The sequence below is a fragment of the Squalius cephalus genome (genome assembly GCF_949319135.1).
Source record: "Squalius cephalus genome assembly, chromosome: 1".
Classification (NCBI taxonomy): domain Eukaryota; kingdom Metazoa; phylum Chordata; class Actinopteri; order Cypriniformes; family Leuciscidae; genus Squalius; species Squalius cephalus.
The window spans coordinates 31,841,584-31,861,467 of NC_137122.1; the positions used below are offsets into that span (position 1 = coordinate 31,841,584).

Consider the following 19,884-nt stretch of genomic DNA (forward strand, 5'->3'; position numbering starts at 1 on the left):
TGTAGTGAATAGCCCTGCTTTACCGTATTCAGCACCCATTCTGACATGCCCGGAATCTCTTCCCATGCTTCTGCATGTATAGCTAGGGGTAGAATGGCCTCTGGGTTCCGATCGCCGCACTGCGTGGGGTCGAGAACCTGGATCAGAGGTATCGGCGCGGCGCGCACGCTCTCGATGCTTGAATACGGCGGCTCACTGACAGCGTGACGTCCTGCAGGCCTTAGACGGGAGGGCAGACTTTGAGCGCCATCTCGCGGATGGCGGGCAAAGGTGCGCTGCGACCGCCTCTTCCACTGGGGAAATCTGGTTGTATCCTTTCTCGGGGACTCCGTCTACTTGAAAGAGTGTCGAGGAGACAGGAGAGTGGAGTCTCGTGGAGAATGGAGCGTTCAGCGTGGAGCTCTGGCAAGAAGGGTGCTGACCTAGAGGCAGGCGCTTGGCCTTCAGCGGTGACCACTCGAGGCCTAGTTGGTCGACGGCCTTGGTGAGGAGGCGAAGAAGTTCCGCGTCCACGCTGGCCCGGGCCCAGCCAGACTCCTGGGTCGAAGAGGAGGCGGAGCGGTGCGATCCGGACCACTCTTCACTGTCCGAGGCCAGGAGGGAAAAGTTGTCACCAATGGCATCTCCGTCCGCTTCATCCCCTGAGGCGACGGCAGTGAGGGCGGAAGCCGGCAGCTGCGCATCGGGGAGGGGGGGCGGGGAAGGAGAGAGCGAGGCTCGAGGGAAGGGCTCCGGCGAGCACTTGTGGGCCACATCGGGCTCCGGTGGCCTCTGGGAGCGGCGCTTCTTCTTGCGCGGCCCACCAGAGACAGGCGGAGTGACAGCTTCAGCGTCGAACATGGCAAGTCGAGCCCGCAGGGTCGACATTGTCAGTTCTTCGCAGTAGACGCAGCCTCCCGAAGACAGAGCGAGGGCTGCGTGGTCTCGTCCCAGGCAGAGAGCACAGATCACGTGGCGGTCTCCGTCGCTGAGTGGGGCTTAGGAGCCACAGGAAGTGCGAGGCATTTTGAAACAAACGCCTCGTGCTCTTTTAGAAAAGTGCGTCGCAGCGGCGAACACACTCAGAGTAATAGCAAAAAAGGATACTGTCGCTGGATAGCGCAGCAGGCACGGATGGCTGAAGGCGGCGAAGACGACTGGCTTCCTCAGACGCTGTCCTTAGCTTGCTAGTCGCTTGCTTCGACGGCGTACAATAAATATCAAAATTAAGGATAATTTTTTTTGGCTTCATATCTCGAGAAAAGATGACTTTACCCGTAGCGTAAGCAACTTAAGCAATACGAGAGAACCTCTCGTAAGAGAACCGATGTGACGTTACTTGAAAGCACAAGGTTCTCCTGGTTTCCACGTCAGCACTATTTGATCCGTTAATAACGGAGAAATGTGAATGCTTCTCACTAGATCTAGCAGCGATGTTATTACTTCAGTGGCAAATTCAAATGCTTTCTTTACTGGATCTCTTAGCGCTGTGTAGTAACAGTGTCGCTTGATCAAGATTGGCTTGCGCTGCATTGGTCCAAACTGATAAACGGTCCGTGAAGCACAAAATAATAGCGGAGTTTCGTTCCACTTTCATTACATTTGTCATTTGATGTTGGGCAATGTTGTGGTCGCGCCAGCATCTCTTACATTATGAGAGCGCTTGCTGCGCGCCTACATTTGAAATAACTAATTTTTGGTCGGCAGGAAAAATGGTCCAACGAACCGTTCGGTTTGTAATGCGTACCGAACCGAAAACGGTTCAATACAAATACGTGTATCGTTACACACCTAAAATATATATATATAAAGAAAGAAACTGACAGAAATACCATATTAAGAGCAGACAGTTTTCATCCTAAATGGATGATTGAAAATATTCCCTTTGGTCAGTTTCAGAGATTGAAAAGAATATGTGATAAGGAAGATTTTAATATCAGGGCACAAGATATGACTCAACGATTTAAGGAACGAGGATACAAAAATAGAGTGATTAACAAAGCATATGATAAAGTAAGAAACATTAGTAGAGATGACAGCTATTACAACAAAAATGTGAATCACAAGATTCAGATAATTCAGTTTATTTCGCGACACAGTACAGTACAGAGGCAAACAGAATTAATAAAATTATAACAAAAGTAATTGGGAAATAGTTATGAGTGATCCTTATCTAAGAGAAGTCATGCCTGAATCTCCTTCAATAGTGTTCCGGAAGGCACCTACAGTTAAAGAGAAATTGGTGAGAAGCCATCTTCCCTCTAAGAAATCAAATACTTGGTTAATTTTAAGTGCAGGAAATTACAGGTGTGGCAACTGTAATCACTGTGATAATATGGTTAAGACTGACATGTTTAGAGATGTAACCTCTGGTTCTGAATTGAACATTAGATAATTTATTAATTGTAATACCTCATTTGTGGTTTATAGGTTGGAGTGTCCATGTGGCTGCTTTTATATAGGGATGACTACAAGAAAATTAAAGATCAGATTATCAGAACATAAAAATGCTATTCGAGTCTGTAACCCTTTATACCCCATGGCCCTACATTATAGAGATGCGAATCATGGTAGCCCAAGTACACTGAAGATAATCGGCATTGGACAAATCCCTAAGTCAATAAGAGGAGGAGATAGGGTTAATAAGCTTTTACAGAGAGAGTCTTTTTGGATCTATACACTTAAAGCAACAACATTTCAGGGATTGAATGGAGAATTAGACTTAGTGGGGGTGGGGGGGGGGGGTTGCGCTGTGAGATTTATACACTGTATGATTTTTGAATTTTGACCTATGTATTTTGATTTATAAAAAAGAAGTTATGTTATATTTACAACAGTGTTTAGTGTATTTTGACTTGCATACTTTATTGGTATTTATGGTGTTTTTTTTTTTGTTGTTTTTGTTTTTTTTTTGTTTTTTGGTGGTGGGATGCGCAGTGTATTTTTATGATTTACACATTGTATGATTTTTGAATTTTGACTTATGTTATTTATTTATAAAAAAGAAGTTACATTATGTTGTCAATAGTGCTTTGCGCATTTTGACCTGCATACTTTATTGGTATTTTTGATATTTATTTATTTATTTATTTATTTATTTATTTATTTATTTATTTATTTATTTATTTGTGGGTTGCGCTGTACATTGTATGATTTATACATTGTTTGTTTGATTTATGTAATTTGATTTATAAAAAAGAAGTTATGTACACAACAAAGAAATTATGTGTTTTGTGCAATTTGACCTGCATACTTTATTGATATTTATGATATTGGTTTAGGTTTTTCCCTTTAAATGTGTAAGCTAGATTTATGCCTATTTTTTCACATCTTCATGGACACCACAATGATTTCCCTCATGTAGAATATTTTTCCTTGTAATTATGTATGTTTTGCAAAAAATCAACTGCTGCGTCTGTGTAGATGAGAGAAGCAAAGTGTATGCGCATTGTGCACACGCAACATTATGGCCAAGCATGCGCCCTTAAAATAGCATCTGAACACGTCACTGAAAACACGCCACTGACTTTAGACTAGGTTTTTCCTGGTCTATGACGGAATTGTTTTCTGGAACTGCAAAATAGCACCAGGTAACGTTTGCGCCGGAACACGCCTCCTCTTTTCGCTGAACCATCCCCGGAGCACAAGTTCATTCCCTAATTTACCGACGTGCGTCTGTGGAGGGAACAGTCTGCTGTGCATCGGGTGCAAAATAGGAATGATACATGCATTGGTGATGTACAAAGTCAATTGCGCTGGGTGCAAGATAGGGCCCCTGATGTTAACAAGCAGAATCACTGAAGGACAGAGGAACAACAAGAAGATAAAAAAGCAAAACAAAAGAACTACAACTGACTTCAGCCACAGAAGATATTAAATCTCTCAAGATCTCAGCAAAGGAGGATTAAACAACTCCAAAAAAATAGCATTACCAGCTTCACTTATTACTAACCAGATTGACTTTATTTATATATGTCTATTATTCATACGTCTACAGAAATTCCTATTGAGAATTAACAGAGGTTTAGATGTTGTTTTGTTTAAATTGATGTTACCATGATGGTGATCAGTGACTGCTTTAGTTGGGCCTTGACCCTTGACTTTAACATTAGTTTTTCTTTTACTGCTGTAACTGTGTGTTTTTGAGACACAATTGTTGTGGCAGAAACAAAGCCAACAAAAAATAGATCAGGTGTTGCTGATTATGATGTAATCACATAATGTTTGGATCACCGATCTCATCCCGTGTCTAATCCCTTATCAAAAATGTGTTGTTTTAATACAGCTTAACTTTTTATTACTACACGGTGAAACTACAGCAAAAGATCAAGCAGTGCTGCGCGATCAGTTATGGAGGATTTTTTTAACTCATCTTTCTCTAAAAAAAATTGATCTATGGCTTCAGATAGACACACACAGACATCAAGAATCAGCCAATGAATCTCAACAATGGTGATAGTCAACAAAAAAGATAACATCAAACCTGACAGAACACGCTACTAAAAGTCAACACAAAACCAACAGCAAAAATAAAAGTAAAAATTAAAGAAAATAACCAGACAGTTCAGCTGCATAATTTATTCATTCTGCAATGCATGCTGGGAGTCATGGACAATTTTTTTGTACTATGATTGTCACCATTGTTGAGATTCATACACACGATTCTTGATTTTTGTGTGTGTCTGGCTGATCTAGAAGTTCAAAATGCTCTGAACATAAACCTCTTAAAATCCTTCATATTTTCTGGATGTCAAATCACAGTGATACAATATTTAAAAATAACAAAACATCATCCATATAAATAAATTAGAAAATAAATGAGATCAGTGAATCGGACCACTAGATGATGATTGTGACCATTAACAAACAGCCATTGTCATCTGATCCTGTTTTCTTTCAGCTTTTTTACCAGAGCAAATGTATTTTAAAGACACAGCTATCGCAGCCAAAGAAAAACTTATGTTTAAAAGTCAAGGGTCCAGAGCCCAACTAAAGCAAACACTGATCACCATCATGGTGACATCAAATGAAAATAAAATGACATCTAAACCTCTGTCACCTTTTAATAATAACTTCTATAGACGTCTGACAGAAATAAAGTCAAACTGGTTAGTGATAAGTGAAGCTGGTAATGCTGTATCCTCTGCTGAGATCTTCAGAGATTTAATGTCTTTTATCTTCAATTTAATCTTTTTTTCTGTTCTTCTTGTTTCTCTTTCCTTCAGTGATTCTGCTTGTTAACAGCAGTTGTTCATCAGTGTCTGAATTAACTTAGAAAATTAACTGAATTAACTATGAAATTGTTTGCTCAGTCAAGTGGACTATATTAGTGAACTAATGTAGGGAATAGTGAATGAGCATGTGATTTTGAATACTTTGAGCGCTGTTAATTCACAGTATATTCCTGTAGGCTACTTTCTCGAAAACGACAAACATCACCCAGAATGCTCTTTTTTCTACGGTATATTACTGATTTAATGGAAAAAGCACGTTACTGTAAAAATGTTGCTGTTTTTTTACAGCAGTTTTTTACAGTAGTCTAGCAATCATAAAACAATGACCTAAATTATTTCAAAACCAAAGAATGACTTTCTTTCTCATTAGAAAAATGTCTAGGCTGATGGGACCCCCTGATGCCAAATATGCTTATTGTATAATACACTTGTTTTTAAAACTTGTTTTAATACTCGTTATGTCTTTTGTGTCATGTATTTCAGGCAATCAAAACACGATTTGCACATGTTCTTGAGGATAAAGATGCTCTACTGGCTGCTGCGACCCTACCCAAGTTTAAGTTACGTTGGCTGCGTGACCAGAAGAGGAAGGACCTGCTAAAAACAAGTCTAGTAGCAGAATGCAGAGAATGTGCCAGAGCAGGATCAGCACCCAGGGGAAACCCAAAAAAAACAGCGCCAGCCATCTAGCAAAGAGGATGAATTATTTTGCTTTGATGGGAGTGAGGAGAATGCCTATGTCTCTGTTGAAAATGAAGTAGCTGATTACTTCAAATCAGGAGCCACAGGGATGGACGCTCTGAATCAGTTTCCCTTAATAAAGAGAGGATCACTTAAATATAATGCAGCCACTCAATGCAGTGCCCCGGTGGAAAGACTCTTTAGCCTTGGGAACCTGATTCTCTCTCCAAAGAGGAATAGGCTCTCAGACCAAAAGTTTCAGAAGCTTATCCTCTTGAGGTACAATAACTGGTTTGAGAGCTAGCAATGTTGTGGCTACTGGAGAGGTGAGAGATGAGACTTGTTAGCCCATTTTAACGTTTGTTGAGAATCTCATCTCTTATCTCTATTTAGCTTTGCCATGAGGCATGTTTGTTAAACCATTTTGTTAAACTTTTGTTAAATCACATATGCAATTATATCCAGCACCTCAAGGCACCTTTGTTTTCTCTTTTAATTAGTGTTAATACTGTAGGCCAATCACTTTTATTTCATTGGGCCTAATGTGGTGGTAAAAAAAATAAAAAAATAAAAAAAACACACTTAAATGACTGAGACAGTTGTTATTTCGTTTCAAGTCTTAAAAGGGACTTTTGTACTACTGCTTGATTTGAAGGCCTGTTGTCCTGTTGATTACAATAAATAGGTCTAAAAATTGTTTATTGTGTTTGACTGTTCAGTACTGTTCATATTTACATTTAAAAAGCAGACATAAAAGTAACTTAAAAGTTACTTTCCCTAGTAACTAATTACTTTTGATGTACAGTAATTGGTAAAGTAATTCAGTTACTTTTAAAAGAAGTAACTAGTAACTGTAACTAATTACAAATTTTCAGTAACTTGTCCAACACTGCACATGACAAAAACATGTCACATATCATTCTTTCACAAGACAAAGCAGTGGGAGGGGAAACATTGGCGTGTACTGTTTCTTTACAAAGTGACTTTAGCAGTTACTGGCCTGAATAATACAGCGTTTTTAATGTGAACTTGTGAACTGGGTGAACTTTAATGTGAACTTGTGATTGTTTTGACAATGTTTCCGTCTGTACGCGAAAAACATAAAGGATTTTTTATTTATTTTTTGCTTTAGATTGTTGTCATGTAAACATACCCTAAGATTGCTGTTTATATATATTTTTGTTAATAATGCCAGAACAATTTATAATTTCAGTTCATTTAATTCATTTTCCTTTAAATGAGCCATTGGGCAGCCAGAAACAAGGTTTTGGTATACTGTGAGTGGACATACCATTCAAAAGTTTGGGATCAGTAAGATTTATATATTTTATTTCGGCAAGGATGCATTCAGTTGATCAAAAGTGACAGAAACTACTTTTACATTGTTTACATTGTATTTAACCAGCTTCGGCTTTTACAAAGAACAATAAAGAAAAGGAACACACAATGTGTTTATTACTACAGGGGAGCATGAAGAGAAATATTTGATGGATTAGTAAAACAGTAGAAACAGTAAAACAGAAATATTTCTTTCATAGCCTTTTGTTCGAAAGAAAAAATGCAATGGAAACAATGCAAACAATTACACAACAAGATATCTCGCACATCCAAATATTAGCACCAAGTTAGTCTCTTATGTTTTTCCTTACACCAAACTGTTTTCTGATGCACTGCAGACTACAGGGTCACAATAAAGCTTATAGTCTGCTTCAGAGCTGAAGTGCATCTTTATATGTAATTTGATCATTCTGTTGAAATATGGTTAAAGTGTACTGCAGAATGTTTATATATATATATATATATATATATATATATATATATTTGTAATTACACATTTGCAATAATAAAGTTTAAAATTTAGTACATTTAGAATATATTAACTGTAATATGGAATAACACTCAAATTATAATCAGGTAGGCCATACTTTACATGTACTTTAGTGCAGTGGTTCTCAACTTCAGTCCTCGGGACCCGTTGCTCTGCACATTTTGTATGTCTCTCTTATCTGACACACTCAGTTCAGTTCATGGAGTCTCTCCTGACGAGCTGATGATCTGATTCAGGTGTGTTAAATAAGGGAGACATACAAAATGTGCAGAGCAGCGGGTCCCGAGGACTGGAGTTGAGAACCTCTGCTTTAGTGTGTTAGTCAGCACATCAAAATAAATGCACTTCTTTAAAGCACGACAAAAGACTTAACACTCCAACATAAAACTTTTAATTTATCATTACAAATTTCACTTTTTAAAAGTGAAAGAAAACTGAAACAGTCAATTACAGTTTTTTTTTTTTTTTTTTTTAGATTTGAAGCACACTACAAGTGCACACTAGAAAGAAAAGAAAAAGAAAGAAAAAATCTAAAAAATCCAGAATTTTCAGATGGCAGTCTACTCAAACAGGGATCTTGAATGAAGTCAACCATCAAGTTGAACAGGTTTTGATTGCCTTAAGTATTTTTTTTCTGTGCAAAAGTGCACTTCTCAAGTGAAACGGAATCTAGTCACAGACCCAGATCAATTCACTTTACTTTTTACTTGTCATGTTTGTGTGATTCACTACATGAATACCATAGCTACAGTACAAGGAAATATAAGCATTTGAAAAAATGAATTCTCCACCAAATGATTATTGGGAGAGAGGGGCACAACCTAACACTTTTTGACTTTCTCAGTTTGTGTAAATCCACTTGGGGTTCAGATCATTTATTTTTCCCACATTAATGTCTAGTACAATTATGTGGTTTTGTTTCAGTGTATACTTTTTTCTTGATTTAACCCGAAAGAATGAAAGTGAAAGGTGGGGCACGTTGTAACATGATCATAAAACAGATTAAAATGTTATCTGATCTAATAAAAAAAATATACAAAACAAACTAAAATATTTTGTCAATAAATAATTATTAATCAATAATATCCACAAAATCACAATCACACAACAAAACACATCTACGCAGCATAGTTCAAAACATAAGAATAATTAATAATTTCTGAACGTTGACTCTTAGTCTTTATTCACCTTTTTCTCAAGGTTTCTCAATAGAATTCATAAAAGTATAGAAGAATAGCATATAGTTCTAATAGTTCACCTGCGCAACTGGGATTTAAAGTGTCTTCTGCTGGTTAGATAAGCATTAAAGAACTATCTCAACTGTTAAATAACAGATACAGTGTAAGATTCAAATAATATCAGGTTTGTCTCATTTTAAATAAACAGAAAACAGAGATGAAAAACCTCAGTAAGAAATTTAATTTTGCCATGGTTAAATAAATGTTCAGTGATATCTTCCAAAGATTATTTATTTAAATTTTTTTGGCACAACTTTTTCTCTATAGTGTTGATATGGCACCTATACACTAAGTTTCGTCATGCTAGCATGTGTGGAAAGTTTTAAACCATGTATGTCACGTCTAGCCCTGCGTTAGTTTGTGCCCTGCTCACCCCTAGACACATGATCACTGAGTTTCCATCAACTGATAAGCAGATTATAAGTAGTAGTAGTTTCTAAAAGTTACAGTTTCTTTTCCTCAAGGGCTTCGTGTTAATGCTCCGCACATATGGTATCATTTTTTTTTAACTGGGCCACTGATACTCAATGCAGCAGTGATTCCTGACATTTCTAAGATGATTTGGTGGTTTGATGTTACCTATAATTACTGATTTTGTTTGTCACTCTGAAAAGACCTTTTCTGCACAAGTGCACATGTATTGTGTTGAAAGAATCTGAAAAATCCATTTCCGGATTAGTTTTTTTAACGACACTTTTTTTACCCCTGGTTTCACAAACAAGGTTCCCGCATATTCACAGACTTCTTTAAGTGCAATCTGCACTGTCAAATCTTCAAATATGTCAGTGCCATTGGTTTGTCTCAAAATGCACACACATGTTGTTGTTGTTGTTTTCTAAGGCACCTTTATTAAACCTAAATGTCCTAATTGAGCTAAGGCCTAATAATATACTCTAAGCCCTGTCTGTGAAACCAGGGGCTGTTGCATAAACTGCTAAGAATAGTCTTAAAAGCTAGTCATCAAATGTTTTTTTTTTTTATGTTTTTTTTTATAGACTGTTCATAACTTTTTGAAAGCAGTTACATAGACTGGTCTAATTTGATACCAAAAAGTAAGACTGCTTGCCCCTTGGCAAACTATATAGATCTTAAGACACAGTCTTAACATAATGGCTATATGTTTATGAAATATTATTCATTTTGGTCCTTAACCAAAAATTCCATCACAGATTGTTTGAATAATCAAAATTCTTTCTTGCTTTTTGAATAGTTTCACTGATATGTTCACACTAGTTTGTTACAATGCTGTCATTTATGTTTGATTAACATAATTTCACCTAGTATAACTGAACCAAACAACCAAAGCAATGCTCTCAGTCATAATCTTGTGCAAGAGGATCTTGTAAAAACAACTATGCCAGACATTTCAGCTAACATGTGAACACGCCTCCTCCGTGAGTTCTGAAAGCAACAGTTAAACTATTGTTTAAGTCTGTTGTATAGTTTAAGTGGGTTGCAGCTGAAAACAGGTTAGACAATCTAAACTGGTTTAGTCTGTTGATGGTATGATCTATGGTTGTTGTACAGTAAATGGTGCCTGCCTCATTGTAACACATCCAGACTTGTGTGAAGTCAAATTAAACTGCTTACAAATACACATTCAATAGAGCACTTCACGTAATTATGCACGGTTTATACACTACTGATGCAAAGCAGGATTCAGTTGTTTTATTAGCTACTGTAAATGTCTGGGATTGACCTGTTCAGAATATTCGTGTTGAAGTAGATCACCTCAAAAGGCATTACACTGCATGTTAATGTTTTAAATAGATTATTAATGTTTTAAACAGAAGGGTCTACCAGCGAAAAATGTACAATTCTGTCGGCAATGTCCAAACCAGAATGGTATGTTATGTTATGTTCATTTAAAACTTTACAACAAGGTTCCATTAGTTAACATGAACTAACAAGGAAAAATGCTTAATCTCAGTCCATGCTATAATTTCAACATTTTCTCATGCATTAATATAATCAAAAAGTCTGTTATTATTATGTCATGGTCCTGGTGGAATTTGAACTCACAATGAACATTTTATTTTTTATTAATTAACATTAACAAAAATTAATAAATTCTGTTATAAATGTATTGCTCATTGTTAGTTAATGTTACACTTAACATGAGCACTTAACCTCATAATAAAATTTAAAAAAAAATACAAAATAAAATAAATTCTTTCCTTTTCCTTTAATCCTCCCTTATCGGCTTATGCTACTCTGAACAATGCCTGAACTTCGTATTTTGAGCACTTCTTGCGTTGTTTTTCCCTCTTCAAGACGACTCGCTTAATTTAGTCCTAAATTGTAAGTCGCCTTGGACAAAAGCGTCTGCTAAATGACTAAATGTAAATGTTACACTGTAAAAAAATGCTGAGTTGTTTCAACCCATGTTTAGGTCAAATATCTAGGTTAATTTAAACCAACGGTTCCGTTTGTCCATATTTGAACCCAAACCCGGCTTAAAACAACCCAGCATTTTAATGCATCAAAAAAATTAACTAATGTGGCCTTATTGTAAAGTGTTACAATTTCATAAAAGGACACTGCACATTTATTGACATGAGCACTGTATCCATCATGTAAATTACAGAAGTGTCAACAGTGTAATAATAGACCTCATTACAGTGTAAAAGACATGTACACAATAAGTGGATTTTATACATTTGAACGCTAATACATGTAGTTAAAGACGCCGATTAAAGGGGGTCTGTTTAATTTCCAAAGAAAAAGATATTTGCTGTATATAACTGATGAATCTCAGTTAAAATTGAAAGGAAACTTGCTTATTTTTTGTTGTTTTGACAGCAAAGGAATGTAATCGTGCATTTTGTTTTGCCCATTTCGAGAAGTAGCCTATAGTTGTTTGTCTTGTTTTGGATTTGCTGACGTGGGTAAGTTGACCCACACCCCTTTGATACCTCAGTTAATAGTGGAACTGCTAGGCTGCTGACTGACACACACACAGAGAGACTCCTGTCAAAGGTAAGTGCTTTTGTCCTCCTCGCATTCCTGTGTTTGATGTTTGAAAAAACACAAATAACAACACACACATATATATATATATATGTATATATATATAATATATTTAGAATAAAGAAGAAGATAATTATTCATCACATTGATCATTAATGCAATTTTTTCCCATGCAAGTTCAGTTTGTTTGAAATAATGCCATTGTTGCATTGTATTTGTTTTAGATCAGGGGTGTCTGTGTGAAAATGGCAAACTTTCAGCTTTCTGTGCTGTTTGCTTTAGGTAAGAGGAGCTGTTTTTTACTGATCTTAATCACCCAGTGCGAGAAATTATTATTTTTTAAATATATCTTTAAAGAGACATGTTCATGAGTCACACTTTCTCTTTTGTAGGATTCGTCACACTGATAAACGGACAGGTATTTAGCACTTTCTGCACAACATTATTTTGTGGATGCTGCTTGTTAAATGATAGAATCAATAAAAAAAAATGTATCCTTGGTAAATATTTATTCAATCATTTTCCAAGGTTTGCTTGATTGAAATTATAAATGAGTGTTCTTGCACACTAACTTTGATAGAAAGAAAACTAGCTTGATTGTGGTGATGATGAATCATTTACCATTAACAATGAACAGTTTTATGGATTTTTTTTTTCTTCTTCTGTTTCTTCAGTGTGTGGTGGAATTTCAAAATGGTGCGTTTTGAATCATTTTTGCCACAAAACTGAATATTCCAGTCAACTCTTTTTTCATTGGTTTTATTTTTTTATAATTATTTTTTTTTTTTTTTTTTTTTTTTACAGGCGCAGTTTTTAATACTGGTTCATGCTCTCCAGTGAGTTTTTATCTTTTGATGCAATATGATGTGTGGGCAGTATTAGGTTTCAATATTATGTGAATCATTCCTCACTTGTTTCCCCATTCCTCTTTCAGCTCTCAGATTCAACGCTCAACAACATCCTCACCTGTTCAGGGATACAACTTTCAGGCGTATCGCAGGGGAATCTCGCTAATCTCAAAGCATTTACTGACTCAGCCTTTGATTTGTACACATTTCTGGTACAGTAAATCTGAATATCAACATATTTCAAACATATTAAAACTGCTTGTTAAAATGAAGTCACCTATTAGTGCATTTTTAATCATCCAAACAGAGATCTAGACTTAACGCTAGTCTTGTGGCGAGCTCCATCAATAACGCCAGGTTCAGTGGGCAAACAGTGGGAGCGCTGAGTAATGCGAGTTTTGCAAGGCTCTGGTTCCAAGTGAAGCTCAGTCCATACCTGTCATCTCTGTCCAGTGAGACTCTCTCCTGCTTGAGTCAAAGCAGCAGCCTCACCTGCCTGAGCTTCCAAGCACTGTTTGTATACCCCTAGGCTACACAAATCATGCTAATATTCTCAGATATTTTAGCTAGTTGTTGACGAAGAAAATCAACTTAATTTACATTTTACAGGGTACAGGATCTAAGCTCTCAAATCGGCCCTGAAAGACATAGGATGGTGTATCAGAACTTCATACAACCTTTTCTGGCAAGAAATACATCTGACGGTAGGCCTGCTGTATTTTGTGCAATAATATTGTTTTTTAGATGTCAGCTAGGCTACAGTTAAAAGACGAGGTTGGCTATGAGTTTGCTGACTTTGATTTTTTTTTTTTCTAAAGCTGGCTGTGTGAAAAGTCCAAACACCACCAGGGAATGGTTGATACAGAACTTCCAATCATTCTCTACTAGCGCAAGTCTGGGATATTTCACTGCTCTGAAAAAGGACTTTAATGGGGTAAGTAGATAAAACCGAGCAGTTGAATCATAGCATTAAAGCCTGTTCACTCCAAGGACGATAATTATAACGGTAAAGTTATAGGGCCCTGTTTTAACGATCTAAGCGCATGGTCTAAAGCGCAGGGCGCAAATTCACTTAGTGCGTGTCCGAATCCGCTAGTTAACGATGGGAAGAAAGGTCGGCGCATCAGGCACATGGTCTAAAAGGGTTGTCCCTATTCTCTTAATGAGTAATTGGTGTGTTTTGGGATTTACGTGCGTTAAACCAATCAGAGTCTCATCTCCCATTCCCTTTAAATGCCAGTTGCGCTCGCGCCATGGCAGATTCGCTATTTACATGACGGAATTTGATAGTGGAAAGACCGAACGCGTCTCCAGAGCGCAAACGGAACTGCTCGTGCGTGAGGTAAAAGTGTGCAAGCAGATCATCTATGGGACAAGCCCGATTCCACCATATCTTTATGTACACAATAATAATATTTTACATTGTAATTCTTTTATTTTAAATATCTGGCATGTTTGTGTGCTGCTGCGCGTCCCTGTGTGTTATAAGCAGAGTGGACGCGCCTAGGCGCACATACTAAAGCGCTCTTTAAATAACACAAAAATAATAATAATAATAATAATAATAATAATAATAATGTGCCATTGACTTTAGACCAGGTTTCAGTTGGTCAATGACGCAGTCTATTTCTGTTGCCTCAAAATAGCAACGCGCCAACAATGCGCCAGAACACACCTCGTTTTCAGACCAGCACGCCCATGGGCGCACAAACACAGCTTGGCGCTGCATTGCGCCGGGTGCAAGATAGGGCCCATATAGTTTTAAAAATAGTTCTAAATTCAAAAGAATTTACAGAGTCGGTGTATCAGAATGGTAATACGTTTTTATGTATCGCTCTCTTCAACGTCAGACCGGTTACAACGAATTGTGTGAGGAAGGGAACAGGTTCAGTGGGCATGAACAGGTTCATGGCGACTTCAAACCGCGTTTTTAGAGACTGTCTTTGGTTCACTGCAGTTTTATGGAGAAAATACTCAGCAATGGTGTTGGCTTATGAATTTGAACATAGTTTCTTAAAGCATATTAAAAACACCACATAGACTTATAGACCAGTGTTTCCCAACCCTGCTCCTGGAGACACACCAACAGTACACATTTTGGATGTCTCCCTTATCTGACCCATATATTTTTGGTCTTGGAGTCGACTAACGAGCTGATGAGTTGATTCAGGTGTGATTGATTAGGAAGAGTTGGAAAATGTGTAGTGTTGGTGTGCCTCCGGCAAGAGGGTTGGTAAACACTGATATAGACAACATTAAAAACTTGATTTTCACCACAGGGGATTTTTAAGATGAATTGAATGTTATCATCCTTTGGTGTGGAAGCTAATATAGTCGTCATTATAGTTATTGTTCTTGGTGTGAACGGGCCTTTACTGTCGAGGTCATTCATTTGAATCTTTGTGTTTCTTTGCAGCTGGATGTCGTAGAGATACTCAGTCCAGAGCAGAAAGCTGAGCTGATCTTTCAGTTGAATACAACTAATAGTCTAAATGTTGATGCCATCAATAAGACCTTCCAGAGTTTCCTGCCGCCGCTCACGGACATAACACTTAACATTACCAGTGTAAGAGTTTTGTATATGATGATGATGATGAAGTCCAGTAATGAAACATGAATGAAGAAGATGATGCTAATTCTTGTCATTTCTGTGTGCAGAAAATCTCAGGCATCCAGGTATATTTGAGACAACTGGGAAGATTCATCACATCATGTGTGACCATTGCTCAGACAGTAAGTGTGTGTTTGTCTGTGTGTGTGCGTGTGAAATGAAATAGTATAATAGGCCTATTTAGGCCGGGATGTCAGTCCTTTCATTTTTGAACATATTAATAGTTTGAAATGCCAAATGATGAATCAGATTATCTGTATTTATAAAGATTTGCTATTAAATAATCCCAAATGAATAATTCAAAGACATTACATTATTGTGGCAGATGAAAACAAGGAATAGACGTTAAAAAAGGTGGCTTTAGATTCAATATAATACATATACATAGCCTAATCCTATTAATTGCCTCTCTTAGTTTTTCTTGTGCCAGGAGCATCACATTTTTAAGATGCCTTTAACTTAATTGCCTTAATATGCATAAGCCTGTTTGACAGATTTTCTGGGTTTGTTCTCTTTCAGACAGATATAAGCAGTATCAGAAACCTAACGGAAAAGCTTCTGGTGAACTGGACCCTGAGCTATGGTGCCAACCAAAACTCAATAAATAGTTTTAACATCACCAACATCACTGAATGGTTCCAGAATGTGGTTATTCCTGTGGTGAAGAATAATCTGCAAACTAGCCTGAATTCATCTGATGTCGAACAAATATCCAAATTTGTTTTGTGAGTAGCACTTCTGTCTGCACTATAAAATTAGAGCACTCAGAAGAAACAGAAAATTAAACAATTTAAAATGATTACAGAAAATTGTTGAACGCGCAAAAACTCTTTTTAATCCTTATTTTTGTCTTATTTTCCATTAAAACAAAAAAAGCAAATCTTATTAAAACATGATAAATTAATTTCACAAGGAAAATTGTACAAGATGCTAAGAGAACTGTTTTCAGAGAATCTGGAATTAAAGCTAACTTTTGGCCCTCAGCTAAATAATATATTCTCTGATAACAAGTTTGACTATTTTCCCCATATCTCTAAGGATTATTTCATATTTGGAAAACAAGACAAACATTTACTGGAAAACAAAACTAAATGACTAATTAAGAAAAGGATTGCAGTGTATATATAGGATTGCCACTAGTACATATGTACTGCAATTAAAAACATATGTTCCTCACAGCATGTCTGATTTGTTTTAACTAATGCTGTGCTCTTTATACATTTTTCAGTTCTCCAGAACCTCAAATTGCAGATCCTGTCAACATTTGTAGAGTCCCCAGCAATAATAGTTCCTGTCTTGTAAGTCTTTCATAAACCACAATTTTTAACTCTTATGCATACCACACCCTGATCAGGTCCAACAATGTCACACATCTAAAGAATGTGAAAGATAAAACCAACCGCACAATGTTGTTTTGTTCGCATGTAGAAAAACTGGAACACCTAGTACAAGATGCAAATATCTCAAACAGATTTACAGCCCAGATATCAGCTGACTGCAGTTTTGGTATAAAGCTACTTTCTGGTCATTTGCAGATATCGCAGACTGGAGAGAGTCTGGCGAAAGCGATTACTTGTGTTGCTCAATCAAATCTGAGCTTCACTGAGGAAAACCTGCGACTTCTGATCACTAATCTCTCCATACCACTGCAGACACAGATGGAGCAATCCGTAAGGATACGAATAAAAATGAGGGGGAGGAAAATTGTGTGTGTTATATTCAACTGTCTTTTTTGACAACGTTTATTTTTGATTCAGGTAACAAGCTCATCTCAGAGCAACCTCACAGCCTTGTTTGCAGAACTTCCAGCTGAAAGCTTCACATCTGGAAATCTTGCTGATGTGGAGTTCATGAGATTCTGGTTCCAAATCAAGATGAAGCCTCTGCTGCCCAAAATTTCAAGAGAATTCCTGTCTTGCCTCGCCACCCGTAGCTTCAGCTGTCAGGCCTACAATGCCCTGTATGTTCCTCACATTCCATTCAGCTAATAGCCTATCTGAAAACCGTTCATTATCTAATCAAACCAGATGATATTTGCAGACTCACATCCTGCTTGAGATTGAATTCACTTTCTGGTTGTATGCGGATCCAGAAACACTATAAAAACCCGTTTCCGCGGGTACAAAATATAATTCTGTAAGACATAATAATGAGAAACGTTCTCATAATTATGACTTAGTAGCCTATCTCATTATATTGAGAAAGTTTCTCGTAATAATGAGAAACTTTCTTGTAATTGTAACTTAACATCTCGTAATAATGAGAAACTTTCTCATAGTAATGACTTAACATCTCATAATTATGAGAAACTTTCTCGTATTGACTTATTTTCTCGCACTTCTACGCATGCGCAAAGCTGTGGAGCAGAAGGGAGTGCCACGCTAGCGACATCCGCTGGTCAAAGCCGTGTAAATGCATCACAGCAAACATTGCACGCTCTGAAGTGAATAACATTAATGATAAATTATCAGTATATGAGACAGATATAATTTTATTCATTTGTATTTTTGTGTATGAACAAGCAGCAACACAGAAGGGTGATCCATGGATTTCAAATAGATGGAGTGCACTTATGTGTAAATGTCCCCAAAGTCATAAACATCTTAAAGGTGATTTCTGTATTGATATCTTCCAGATGAACCTGCACGTCTAATATCCTAGACGCATCCGCAAAATTCGTGTTATATTAACACATATACCCATATATTTTATGAAGAGGTTACACTTAAACTTAACGAATAAATGTAATATTCCAACTTTAATCTGATAGTTTTGTAAATTCTTGTAACAATTTACATCGGTGTGCACAATCAGGCGGACTTCGTTACCATGGTAACCATCCTGCTTCTGCGTTCCACTTTCACACATTTTCGTGCGCATGGAAAAATATGTAAGATATACTGATGATTTTTAATTGATGTTATTTAATGATACTACAGCTTGCACTTCATAGATCACACTGACTTTAATGAAAACAACTGTTTTGCAGAGCGTGCCATGTTTTCTGTGATGCATTTACACGGCTTTGAACAGCGGATGTCGCTAGCGTGGCACTCCCTTCTGCTCCACTGCTTTGCGCATGCGTAGAAGTGCGACAAATTATGTCCTTACGAGAAAGTTTCTCATTATGAGACGTTTAAGTCATTATTACGAGAAAGTTTCTCATTATTATGAGATACTAAGTCATTATTATGAGAAACTTTCTCAATATAATGACACTAAGTCATAATTATGAGAAAGTTAATTATCTTTCTATATAAGTTATTATACAAGTTAAGTCTCATTATTAGGACTTTTGTTTTTCTTACTCAACCGTGGTGGAAACGGGCTTCCATAATATACAAAAAATCAAAATAATTAATAATAAATAAAAATCGAATAAAAATCAAATAAAAAAGATAATAGCAATAGTGACAATATAAATTATTATTAAATTAACCTATTACAAACAAGGTATTGTTTGTTTTCTGCCTTCAAAATATCTTGTTACTATTTCGGTGTAGCTAAAATGGATTCAGTTTGTGAGTGAACTGTCTGAGTGAATCCAATTGAATCACGATTGAATTAATTTGCAAATCTGGCAACACTAGTAGGCCTACTCATTAATACGCTGATGGAAAACACACGTGACATAATTGTATCAATGAAAATTATTCTCAAGTCAGTGAACGGTAATCTCCATTGACATAATATTTTATTGTGGCACTGCAGTATTTCACTGGGACTTGTAAAAAGGATCTACTGATGCCCCTGAGAAATGTGCTTGTCAAAAATACTTTTGTAATCGCTATCCTCTTACATCTCTGTTTTATTTCTGCAGTTTTGTGGGGCTAAATAATAGTTTAGGACTGATGAACAATACAACACAGAGATGGATCCTCAACGACTTCATTGTTCCTTTCCTGTCACAACGTCAAAACTCAAGTAGATGTTATTTATCATTCAAGTTAACAGACACATTAAGAATTTTATTAGACTCTTCATAATTTAATTTGACACATAATACTTTACAGGACTCCATATATATGACCAGTAAAGAACTCAGTTTTTCATGTTGTTTCAGGTGTCGATTGCACGTTGCCATTTTACAACAGTTCGGACTTCATCCTGCAAAACTTTGGCGGTTTCTTTAAGTTTGCACAGCTTCAAGCTATTTCAAAATTGAACCGCAATTTTTCAGCTGTGAGTCAAACGTTTTTGCTGTTAGTGATGATTCGAGTAAAGACTGACTGAACTCATATATAAAAGCTTTGTAAATGTGTGCCAGTGAAGCTTGTGTCTCATGTCGTCTGCAGGTGAACGCGCTTCAATTTCTCACACCGGTGCAACTGGATGAACTGGTGTTCAGTCCTCCCGCTTCACCAGAAGAGCGAACGAACATCCTCACAAGAGTCTTTGACTTCCTTCTTCAAGCCCCTATCGGAGACAAACTAAACAACTTCCTCCCCTCTCTTCAGGCTCAGGCCAGAAAGGTGCATAATGCCACGATTTAGAT

The 19,884-nt window shown here is 37.0% G+C and overlaps 1 protein-coding gene across 1 annotated transcript; it reads left to right on the forward strand.

Moving 5' to 3' along the window:
• Window positions 1-11,901: 11,901 nt before the first annotated feature.
• Window positions 11,902-18,731, forward strand: LOC307168060 (uncharacterized protein). Its single transcript, XM_079887619.1, has 16 exons — window positions 11,902-11,939; window positions 12,155-12,212; window positions 12,323-12,348; window positions 12,605-12,626; window positions 12,735-12,766; window positions 12,865-12,990; window positions 13,086-13,291; window positions 13,388-13,482; window positions 13,597-13,712; window positions 15,195-15,344; window positions 15,437-15,511; window positions 15,909-16,114; window positions 16,618-16,687; window positions 16,925-17,059; window positions 17,147-17,567; window positions 18,586-18,731. The coding sequence occupies exons 2-15, from the start codon at window positions 12,176-12,178 to the stop codon at window positions 17,375-17,377; spliced, it is 1,527 nt and encodes a 508-aa protein (XP_079743745.1). The 5' UTR covers window positions 11,902-11,939; window positions 12,155-12,175; the 3' UTR covers window positions 17,378-17,567; window positions 18,586-18,731.
• Window positions 18,732-19,884: the final 1,153 nt, after the last annotated feature.